The 12,098-nt window shown below is 38.6% G+C and overlaps 3 protein-coding genes across 4 annotated transcripts; all 3 read right to left on the reverse strand.

The window, feature by feature from the left end:
- Nucleotides 1-870: 870 nt before the first annotated feature.
- LOC112194839 (UPF0098 protein TC_0109) lies at nt 871-1,816 on the reverse strand. 2 transcript variants are annotated; one of them, XM_040516802.1, is made up of 2 exons: nt 1,194-1,816; nt 871-1,112 (listed from the first exon to the last, which is right to left on the reverse strand). In XM_040516802.1, exons 1-2 carry the CDS (start codon nt 1,623-1,625, stop codon nt 1,092-1,094), a joined length of 453 nt encoding a protein of 150 aa, XP_040372736.1. In that variant the 5' UTR covers nt 1,626-1,816; the 3' UTR covers nt 871-1,091. The 2 variants fall into 2 exon arrangements, with proteins under 2 accessions (XP_040372736.1, XP_024190846.1); XM_024335078.2 differs by having other exon boundaries at nt 871-1,095; nt 1,194-1,802.
- A 3,484-nt stretch (nt 1,817-5,300) lies between these two features.
- On the reverse strand, nt 5,301-6,786 carry LOC112194083 (protein FAR1-RELATED SEQUENCE 1-like). Its single transcript, XM_024334342.1, has 3 exons — nt 5,678-6,786; nt 5,451-5,596; nt 5,301-5,356 (listed from the first exon to the last, which is right to left on the reverse strand). The coding sequence occupies exons 1-3, from the start codon at nt 6,784-6,786 to the stop codon at nt 5,301-5,303; spliced, it is 1,311 nt and encodes a 436-aa protein (XP_024190110.1).
- A 16-nt stretch (nt 6,787-6,802) lies between these two features.
- LOC112194084 (protein FAR1-RELATED SEQUENCE 5-like) lies at nt 6,803-7,813 on the reverse strand. The gene has a single exon (XM_024334343.1). It carries the CDS (start codon nt 7,811-7,813, stop codon nt 6,803-6,805), a length of 1,011 nt encoding a protein of 336 aa, XP_024190111.1.
- Between the last annotated feature and the right edge of the window lie 4,285 nt (nt 7,814-12,098).

Here is a 12,098-nt window from a genome sequence, read left to right on the forward strand (position 1 = left end):
ATTCTTGACATGCGCTATTATAAATGGAATTACCATTATTTCAAAAAAAATAAAAAATAAAAATCAACCACGGCAGAAGTTTTAGTGTTGTGGAAAGGTATGCTATATTTCTAGTAGTTGAGTGTGAACAGAGTATTGATATTAGGTAGGCTTGGGCATTTTAACCCCAGAACCTGAAAACCCGAATCAGACTGATCCAGACCGACGAGTTTGAGCTCAGATTTAAAAAAAAAAAAAACAAGAACATGAAAAACGGCTTGTTTAGAGTTTCTATAGGAGGGTCCTAGGCCCTGGAATCCCTATATCCTAAAACCCGAAAAACTCAAAACATCCCTAAATCCCTTCTTTTTATATCCCCAGTCCCTTTCTTTTTTTGTCAATCTCTCCCGGTCAGCCGGTCTCATTCTGACTTTTCGGGTCATTTACAGCACGCGTACTAAATTTTATAGCATGCAAAATTTTACAGCGTACTTTTAAATCATTTATGACTTACATTTACACGCCGTTAAAAGATAAAAAATTTCCTTTTTCACGACACGGTCTATAACGGCGCATTTTTACCTGGATTTACACGTCGTAAATGATATTACCTGGATTTACACGTCATAAACTATCATTTACGACGTATTTTGCACGTCATAAATGACTTGTTTTCCTGTAGTGTGCGAACCAAAATCTAGATTAAATTCAAAGGAAAACCACATATTAAATTTGGATAACAGACCCGGATCCTAGCCTAAAAAATCTACTAAAATCTTGCCAAACTCTCATCTCCGGACGGCAAATTCCACGAATCTAAAATAGTTACCAAAAGATCGGAAAACCGCCCCAGATATAACCTGCAACGAGGTACTACAAGATTGCCAGATATAACCCTGAAGCCCATTCCACTAGAACAGTAAATTATACATATGTGAAGTTATCGACTTTTGATTGATGATAGCTTGTCAAAGGGTACAAAGCAATATTAGCGACAATAAAATATATATCTAAACAACTTATTATCTCATGGCATTAGCATAAAAAATACGCAATCATCACTGCTTCTCCAAGCACATGCCCTTCAATTGCCTCCAACACCTTCTCCTTCGTCACCTGCAATCCACCACAAACTAAAATTAACAAGATAATCTTAATCAGAACGAACATTTCTTATAAGTTATAACTAATTTACATGCAGTAAATGCACGTACCTTGTGACCAAGATGAAGCTCATCATCCAAAGCATAGAGCTTGAACTCGAAGCGGTGACCCGGCGAGGGCAACTTTGGCCCACACCACCCCGGAACCTTTAAGTCATTGTTACCTTCTTTGAGCCCGCCATACTGTCCGCCCATCTGATCCTCTTCTTTCCCGGAAAAACCTTCCGGCAGGCCCTTCACACCCGGTGGAATGTTCACCACCACCCAATTGGTCCACGGCACAACTGGGTCTTTCGGATCTGGTGCATCTGTGTCCTGCACCACAAGGGCCAGGCTCTTGGTCCCCGGTGGTAAGTTGTACCATTCTACCGGTGGAGAGATGTTCTTCTTGGCTCCTTGACCTTCTGCGGTGTACTTTCTGAGTAGTTTTCCTTCGTGGTCTATTCCTGGTAAGACCAGTCTGAACTCGTCGCTTGCCGCCATGGTTTTTGGTAATCTGAAATGTTCTGTCTTGAGAGCTGGTCAGATTGTTTATGTAGATACGGTGCGGTTGTTGGTTGCAGGGATGGAAGACACGTTTGGTGAAGAACTTGTTTGTTGGCGAAAGATCGAGAAGGTGAGAATGGTGTGGTGTTGAAGACACGTGTTAAGCATATGGATTCTTCCTGTCCAAAGCTCCGATCGCCAAGTATTGAGCTACAGCTGCTTGTTGTAAATGAACAACAAGACAAGTGGGGACGAGAGGATGTGCATGAGTAACAATAATTTAAAATCAACGTAATAGTAAACTGATATTAATTTGTGATTGGTTTTTTTTTTTCGAATAAATTTTTGTGATTGGTTTTGTTCATCATTAATTTGCTTTTTTTTGTTTTAATTACATTATTGATCACGGTGTTTAAATTTTAATTCAAATTCTATGAGTATAATTATAACGCCCAAGATATTATAGTTACAGTTGCTACTTGACAAAAAAAATAAAGAAGATATTACAGTTGCTTTATGATTGGGGACGGAGCTAGTATGTAATCTGTAGGTGACCATGTATTCTGAAAGAAAATGGTTTCGCGTATGTAGCTTTGTCAGTTTGTCTATAGAATTTTTACAATGCTACAGTCAGATGGAAATACTTATATTTTTTTATCTAACTCAATCGAGAGAGGATCCTCTCCTAATCTTCTTATCTTCCTAACCTACCTAATCTTTTAACACCAAACTGACACGTGCCAAACTTACATCCAATGGCTCATATGATTTCGCACTATATATATATATATATTATTTTTTTTTTTTTTCAATCCGTGCGGCTAAAAGAGAGAGATACATCCTCTCTCTCTCTCTCTCTCTCTCTCTCTACATACACTTTGAATTGCTCCGATTAGCTTCACATCCTTGGCCCTCTACACTTCGAATTGCTCCGATTAGCTTCACATCCTTGGCCCTCCAAATTGCTCTGTGCCGCCGACAAGAAATTGCTGATAAATGGAAAGGAGGCGTCGACGCTTCGATTGGTTTTGGTTTGGGAGATCTCGATATGGTCTAAGATTCGATGCCTCGATTGGTTTTGGTTTGGGAGATCTCGATCTGGTCTAAGATTCGAGATCCTTCAATTTGTTAGATTACTTTTGGTTGATTTTTTTTCTTTGTCTAGGCTTATTTTGCATCCCTCGAATTTGGGGATCTGCATCTTGAAGCTGCAGGTAAGTGTTCAAGCCTTCCATTCTAGGCAAATATGCAAATGGAAGCACTTTTTTATTTTACATTGCAAAATTAGCCCCCTTTTGATCTGGGATAACTCTAATCAACAGTTCGTCATGAGGTGTTGTCATGCAGAATTTGTATTATGTAATAGTTGCGTTATTGTTGTTTACTCTGATTGTAAAGAATTGTTGTTGGGCTTCCCATATGATAGTCGTCATAATTCTATCTTAATTCTAGGTTTGCCATGTCAAGATGCGATTATTATATGTAGTTGGCAGGTCTTATGGTCTGTATTCTGTAGGCAAATTTACAAGGGAAATTTACAAACACAATATTTGTACAGAAACTGCATATATGTGAACTAGTTTTGTTCACATGGTGTGATCATTGTATCAAGTATTTCAGCCAAATAATATTTCTAAAGCTCATTGTGTCATTGAGACTTGATGGTGGCAGGGAAAGACCTGGAAGAGGTCATGTTTGGCCAAGCAGCATATCACTGTTTGAACTTGAAGAAACTAGAAGGAAGACGATTACTAGCTATCATTCTTAATGAATCGAGGAGACTGTAATTGTTATAAAAGAGTGTCTGTACAATTGCCTTGTCCTTTTGGGAAATGTTTAATGCATAATTCTTTTGGGAAACCAATTTGTATAATGCCGAGTTCTTTTGGAATACCAATTTGTGTTAGTTTGTGTATAATGCAGAATTCTTTGGGAAGCCAATTTGTATAATGCAGAGTTAGTTTGGGATACCAATTTGTGTTAGTTTGTGTAATGCATAATTCTTTTGGGAAACCAACTTGTAATGCAGAATTCTTTGGGAAACCAATTTGTATAATGCAGAGTTAGTTTGGGATACCAATTTGTGTTAGTTTGTGTAATGCAGAATTCTTTTGGGAAACCAACTTGTAATGCAGAATTCAATGCAAGCACAACCAAACATATTGCCTCCATGATTAATACTTATGAAATGGATCTGATTAATCTTATTCCTGAATGGACCTCCCTCCATCGAAGCATCAACAAACAATATCACTAAACCATTTCTTTCAAAAACAAAACAGAACATAAAAAATGAAATAGAACATTAATAAGAGAAGACAAGCATATATATATATATATATATATATATATATATATTAAAAATAACAGTTGTTACAGGGAACATGACCAGTTGCGCATCTGGAAATACAAAATCATAAAAGTACCAGTTGCAAACTTTAAATCTTATCAATATCTTCATCCTCAAAATCGATGTAGTCATTAGCACCGCCTTCATTTTTTTCTTCAAGACCCCCAGTAATATCGTCATTAAGACGTGTTCCCTGGAAGCTCTCCATAAGCCTTCAGCAGCCTAGCCTCTTAAGGTTTGTAAAATCAACATAGCCCTCTCCTCTTACAAAAAAACAAGATATAATGTTGCACAATTGCCCTCTCTTTAAAAAATAAAACATAATGCTGCACAAATGCCCTCTTCCATTCTCACAAAACAAGACAGAAGGCTATACAATTGTAGAAGCCTCTTACAAAAACGAAGAAGAAGCCTGCACAACCTGCTAAGAACAAACCACAGAGGACATATTCACATAAATTACAGAAAATGAAAGACCATAGTATCATATTAATTTCAGAAACGACAGAACTGGATAATCAGAACAACATAAAATGAATTATCCAAATCAAGCTCATTCAAGAAGAAGGTGCAGACTTGGATAATCAGAAGCTGTATTTGATATGTGATATTGGCACGGCTCAATCAAATCACATAACTTTAAGAGGAAAAAGCTGATTTTTTATTGAACCGCACCAATATCTCATGTTAATTAAAACAAGCTCCCTCTATTTTTGTACCTGAGAATACTTTTCTAGTTACAATAAAAACAAGCACATATAGACATACACACATATATATTATGCTCCTACCTCAGAGTAGATATACATGATCAAAGCACATATAGAAATAGAAGCATCGAAGGGGTTTGAAGTGATAATTGATTTGCCTCAAAGAAACAACGAGAGAGATGAAGTATAGTACTTTGAATTGAATTCAAAATTAATGAAACTATAATATCAGAGAACCAGTAAGAAGAGCACCAAAGCAATGCATCTTAGAGCCCAGAGAAGCAATGAACTTCAATAAGAAGCTCATACCTTCCAAATAGCCATACTGATGAATAATTGATGATTGGTTAAAAGTTTAATGAGCTAGATGGTTCTAGGCCAGGGGAGAGAAAAGAATAAGCATCATGTGTCCATAAAATGTTTTCTTTTTCTATTCATACTAGTATCACATTACGACCTAATATACTTGATGTTCCACCAAAACTCATGTAAATGTAAACAAAACTCCTTCATATTGGCATAAATATCACATAGCTTATTTACAATGAATCACTAAACCCATCCAAAAGCCAAAGTGGCCGTCCTACATTTTCAGTTAATTGTTCAATAGAACTATATGTATACCAGAGAACCAGTGATAAGAGCACCAAAGCAATACTTCTCAATATCTGCAGAAACAACAACAATAAATGACAGAATATTAATATACCTGACTAAGTGCAGATGCACAAAAGTCTTGTTCCAGAAATTGATCTGCATTACTTGTTATAATAGAAGCATCATTCTTTGCATTGTTTGTTAGATCAAGAGTAGCATTATCTTCATTACATCTTGGATCAAAAGTCACCTTGTATACATCATTCATTTGATCAGGAGTAACATGAATTATAAAAATCAAAGAATGACATCTGTAAATAAATTTAAACAAACTAATAAGGAAGTAGTTTTATAGAAATAACAATACCTCCATTGTTTTTTTACTGGGTTGCCTGTGTTTTTTATTTTTGTTCATGCTTATCTCTACTTGACTCTTGATTCTCCGTTTTCTTCCTTTAGATGTTTCCTTCTTCTTTAGCCCTTTTGCATTCACCACATTACCATCTACATTGAGTTGTCCAGTAGGAGTGGATTGAGTTATATGACCATTCTCATCCACATTCGCATTCATTTCAGATCGTAGCAATTCTTCAACTTCTTTTGCTAACTTCTCTACATTTGTCATGACAAATTTGTATGCTTTTTCATTTTCAGAAGCCCTGCTTGATATTCTAATGTAGGTGGAACATAAAGATCTGAACCAAAAGGCTTGTTGGAACTTAGGGTCTGGTTGAATTTTACGCCCATGCATGTCTTGAACACTTTCAGCTCGAGCTTTTTTGGTCCATCTTTTTAAGATATAATGCTCAGGAATTTCTTTGATTTGCATCACTTCTTTAAAGACCTTGATAATGTGCCTAGATACAACCCCTTTTATCTCAAATAATCTACAACTACAAGAGAGTATATCATCACTATCTCTCTTCGCTTGCCGTTCTCTAGAGTAGCCATCTCTAAACATAGTATATATCTTTCCACCATCAACATCAACACAATCTGTTATAGAAGCTTCAAGAGACGATTCAAATTGATCTTGAAACTCTTCAAATATTAGTTTAGTGTAAACTTTTCTTGCTTCATTTAGCATTTTGACATGCATTTTCAGAATAGGCAACATGAAGCACATATCATATTTTGCTTGTAACTCCTTGTACCTTTTATCAGCAACCATCCTCTCATAGTGTGTAAAAAACTCTAACGGATTGTGGTCAGAGTCTAAATATTTTTTCAAGGCAGAGTTAAAACTCTCACTTAGTTGAGTGCTTCTTATTCCAGCTGACCATGCTCGCTTAACATACGGAAAGCCCCACTTTTCTCTTAAATCATATATGCTACTCAACCATGTATTGTCACGTGCACCATATTTATCAAGCATAGCATCCCAAGCAGATATAAACTCATCTTCCTCCTCAATATTTTCCATGAACCTTGACAAAATACTTGTGATTCCACCATCCTCTGTCAAAAAACTACTCACATGCTTTATGGCATTTTGCATCATATGCTATTTGCAAAGCCTATGATATGCATCTGGCATAACATGTCGAAGAGCCTTTGCCATTAATTGCAGCATCTTGATTTGTAAATATTGTCTTTGGAGCCTTTCCAGACATTGCCCTAAAAAAGGTCTCAAACAACCATATAAATGAATCTACTGTTTCATCATACATTATTAAAGCCACCCCAAATATAATAGTCTTACGGTGGTGATTGAATCCAACGAACACAACAAGAGGTCGATTAAATTTGTTAATCTTGTATGTCATATCAAAATTAACAACATCCCCAAATTGGCCATAATCAATGATCATTTTAGCATCTGCCCAAAATAAGTTTGTTATTTGCTCCTCACTGTCTAATTGCACAGCATGGTAGAATAAAGGGTTTTCCAATGTTTGGTCTGAAAAATATTTCATAATATATCCAGCTTCTCCATACTCCAAGCTTCTTTGTCTCTTTGATCTAAGGTAATTTTTCATATCTTGTTTTGTATACCCAACAACATCTCTTCCACCTGCTTGCTTACCCATCAACTCATATAGAGACGTGACATCAATTCTAGAATCGTGTGCTAAGTCTATATCAATGCCTTGACAGTCTTGTACTTTTTGTTGCAAAGGAAGCTTGTGGGAATATTCTTTCACCACAAGAGGATGATTGTGCTCTTCAACAAAATGGGTAACAAAGAACTTATTGTTCTCCCTATTCAATTTAATATAAAGTTCAGCATGGCAACCTGGTCTTGTCTCTGCTCTAGATTTTCTAATCATGTAATCCCTCTTATATTTGGATCGAATACCTTCCTTACAGCAGACAAATACTCTTGAAGTGGTTTCACCAGTTTTCTTATTCTTAGCATGACTCTTCCTTCTAATACTAAACCCCTCTTTTCCTCCATATCTATTGTAGAAGTAATAAGCTGCTTGTTCATAATCAAACTCCATTCCTTTTCTTGGTTTCCAATCCAATTCCAAATCAAAATCAAAATTCTCTACATTAACATCTGTTGCACCCAATGCATTATCCATCTGCAACCAATTCCTTGTACAGTAAACTGAAAAGATACAATCAATACAGAGAACACAACCAATATAGCAAAAAAATTTGTCCCCTAGCCTCTCATACTTTTCACTTTACTAAGCAAGGCCAATTTCAATGCAAATACAGATACAAGAATCAGTCCAAAAAAAATAAAAAGTTACAAGAATAAGATCACCTTGATGCTTTGTTATGGTTTGATATCAATATACGAAAGACAATTGATACATGAATAGATCGAAACTTGAATGAAAATTGCATTTTGGGTCCTTTTTTCTGTAATAATGAAAGCAGGGAATTCCTCTTTATCAATAGCAAATATAGAGTTCCTAAACTCTAAAACACACAATATGAAGAGAGTTTAGAAAAGAAAACCCAAAATAAAAGGGGATTACACTTACATGTCGTAATGGAATGCAGGAAAAGTGAGATAGATAGAAGAATCAAAGCTAAAGTTCTGAAATTTTGATTAGATCTCTCTGCATGTACCCATTCAATTTCACGACTGCAGACTCGTGTGTTTCTACTTCATCAAAAGCTCTAGGGAACAAAAGAGGGAGAAGGGAGAAAGCGAGGGAAACAAAACCAACCGCACGGCAACCTGAACTCAAATAAAAATGGAGATAAAAAAATCTAAATTTATTGTAGGCAATTGGATGTAAGTTTGGATATCTCAGTTTGGTGTTAAAAGGTTAGGCAGGTTAGGAATTTATAAAGATTAGGAGAGGATTCTCTCCATAATGGGTACACTGCACTGTCGTCGTCCAAAATAGACACGTCACTATTTCTCCCGGTATTGGTGCATAAAATACTTTTTGTTGTCTAATAGGATAAATTTCAATTGATTAAGAAAGAACTCCAACTTTTCAATATATCTTTCGTGATATGGATTAGTTTCCTCCAGTTACCAACTCGATTACAGATCGTAAATGTCACAGTTGTATACCTATTTACAACTGTGCAGATATATTACTTTTAAATGCTGAATTCTCTTGCATTTATAATCAGTGCCCATAATTAGCTCATGACTAACCAATCGCGCATAACATACTGGAGCTGAATGAACTCATTAATCCATGACTAATTAAAGCACAACTTGAACTTGATAGATCAATTCATAGCTGTTATTTTGTTAAATACAAAATTCTCAACTAAGAGTATGAACCCCGTAATTAATTAACTGGCTAGTATATATTTAAGGACTTGGACTAAATTTAGTTTGCTTCATCTACTTTAGGGGTAAAAATCATGTTAGTACCTGCTTTTGAAACACTCCGGTCTCGAAATTAGACCAAAATATTATTACTAGCTGAATTAGAAAATGGAACCAAATAAAATATAACAAGAATACCAACTATAACATATAAAGTACTCCAAATACTGAAGTACAATCAAAATGTCCCAATATTCCAAATGTCCCAAGGGAGTTCATTCAGATGAATATTATGAAGCATTGTGAACTTGGAACTTAATTAAAGCATGTTGGGTGTGTTTAAGCGAGTTAGGTTGTGTTCGAGCAAGTTGGGTGTAGTTGAGCGGGTAGGCGCTATGCGAGCATGTGGGGCGTGGCCCAAGCAAGTCGTGGCCATGCTTGATACCCAAGCGAGTCGTAACCCAAGCAAGTCATTTATCCGAGCATGTTTAATTATATCATGGCATAGGTTGTTTGAGTGTCACATGTTTATTTAATTTTGCAATTAAATAGAAGCATGACATGTGTAGCATGTGCTTGTAGCGAAGTTGCTACTAACATTTTTGCATTATTGTAAGCATGCTTAAGGAGCATATAGACATGTAGATGCATATCAAGTGTGATATATTGTGGGCATGTCTAAAAGTAGTAAAGGTGTGAGCCCCGGAAAAATGTATCAAGCTTAATGGAGATCGTACGTGAAATTATTCAACGATCTCGATAAATGTCAAGATGCTTGAGGAAATTTTCAGAAATTTTCATAAAGTGAAATCCTTAATTTAAGAATTGGATAATAAAGTACACGACACGACGAGTTCGTGGAAATTTTCGGAAGATTTTTCGGACACCCGAAGTGTTTATAATGAATTTCCGAAGTTTGGAAATTATGGAAATTCATTTAAATAAAAAAAGAAAACCAACGGTGCAATCAAGGCCGTCCATTAGCCACCGTTTGATCACAGCCGTCCAAAAACAAATAAAAGAGTTTATAAATGGGCCTGGGATCAGAGGAGTGATCCAGAAATCTCGAGAGAGAGATGGGAGCTTCTGACCCTAAAGAGAGAGAGACGACCGGGAAGGGAAACCCGACCGGAACTCTCACCTCCGGCCACCGACTGTTGGAGGTGAAAAATTCCAATTAGGAATTTGACCCAACAATTAATGCGGACTGGAGCGGAAGCTGAACCGGGGACAATCAAGAGGTTTCAATTTGTCGTTGACTTGATGTTGACGAAGCGCAGACTCCTTTTAGTTTCCTCCCTCTGTAACCTCCCTATGCGAGCTCCCTCCGTAACCTTCCTTCGTAATCTATCTTCGCTCTGTCACCTCTCTATGTAAACTCCCTATGTAACCTCTCTCCGCAGCTCCTCTTCGTAATCTCTCTCTGCTTCTTGGCTTTGACGAAGAAGCGAAGTCTCCTCTCTATCGTCGATGTGAGAGAGGCGGAGGGGGTACCTGCAAAAGACCCTCAGATGCCTAAGTCAGTATTTTTCTAAGTCAAGAATTGAGGTCTCGGCTAGAGTTCGATGCCATACCTGGAGGTTCTTCTTTCCTTTTATAGGCGACTTACAACTTGGGCTACAAGTAAACTTGCATGGCAAGATACCGATATCTTGGATGGCAAGCCACCATTAAGGCCGCACTTACTCCTGTAATAACCGTCACTTATTGGCGGCCATAATTGCCACACTAAATGCATTAACCATCACATTTATGGCTACATTAACTGTCGCACTTACTGCTGTCATTACATTTCATTAATTGCCTTGATTGCATGGTCAAATTTATTGACTACCCTCACAATGCCCCCAAATTTTCTCTTTGGGAATCTATTCTAAGAGAAAATTTTCAGAGTTCTCCTTTATGGCTTTTCTTCGAATTCTCCCTATGGGCACCCTAGATTTTCCTCTGGTCACCCCATTTAGGAGAAGCTTTAAGAAAATGTCCTCAAAGCTCAATTAAGATCCAAACCACCAAGGCCCATCTCAAATTCGAACCAATCCTGCCTTGGGCCCAAGCTCGATTTTTTTTTTTGAACGACACGGGTCGGATCCAGTACCACTTGCATAACCTCCGCGTCCTGCAAAGACAAAATCTATCACGCCACCCCACCCCCGCCTGCAGTGAGGGTGTGGTCCATCATCCCACCTCCGCCCGCGGTGAGGGGTGAGGCACGCCATCCCACCCCCGCCTGCAGCGAGGGCGTGGTCCACATCCCGGGCGAGGGGTGAGGCACGTCATCCCACCCCCGCCTCCAGCGAGGGTGTGGTCCACATCCCACCCCCCGCCCGCGGTGAGGGGTGAGGCACGCCATCCCACCCCCGCCTCCAGCGAGGGTGTGGTCCACATCCCACCCCCCGCCCGCGGTGAGGGGTGAGGCACACCATCCCACCCCCCGCCTCCAGCGAGAGTGTGGTCTATCATCCCACCCCCGCCTGCAGCGAGGGTGAGGTCCAGAAGGTCGCACAAGTTTAATCAAACAATAGTTTAGTCATTCTCGCCACTAGCTTCCATTGCATTTAAAGATCAATTGTGAACTATAATCATAGGAGTAACTGCTAAATGTCGATCAGTGTTACCTGGGTTGGTGCCCATTTGTTACTTTGAATGGAGACTTACCGGCGTCCCTTTCCATTTCAGTTGCGAGCCCTCAAGGACTGGCTCGGTTATACTCATCGATCACTTTCCTCAGCACATGCTTCCTTCGAGCCCTTGAGGATTGGCCTGTACTGGTTCCTCCAGTTATTCATCCAATCAGTGTACCGCTTGCCCCTCGACATGATGTCTATTTAAGCCTTTGCTGGTGGCGTTGCCGGTGCCCGCGTTTGTCACTCTATTGGTTTAGCAAGCATTGTCCCTGACCTCGCTTATAGTAGTTTTGAGGCAAGTCTGTTTAGGGATTGGATTTTGTCACCGCCAGTCCTCGGTGACAGAAATGAGATGTCTTGAGGTGCAGCTCCCGCCATCACTTTTTAGGGAAAAGTGCTTCCCACAGACGGCGCCACTTGTTGGAGGTGAAAAAGTCCGATTAGGAATTTGACCCAACAATTAATGCGGACTGGAGCGGAAGCTGAACCGGGGAC

Source organism: Rosa chinensis, chromosome 3 (assembly GCF_002994745.2).
Source record: "Rosa chinensis cultivar Old Blush chromosome 3, RchiOBHm-V2, whole genome shotgun sequence".
Taxonomy (NCBI): domain Eukaryota; kingdom Viridiplantae; phylum Streptophyta; class Magnoliopsida; order Rosales; family Rosaceae; genus Rosa; species Rosa chinensis.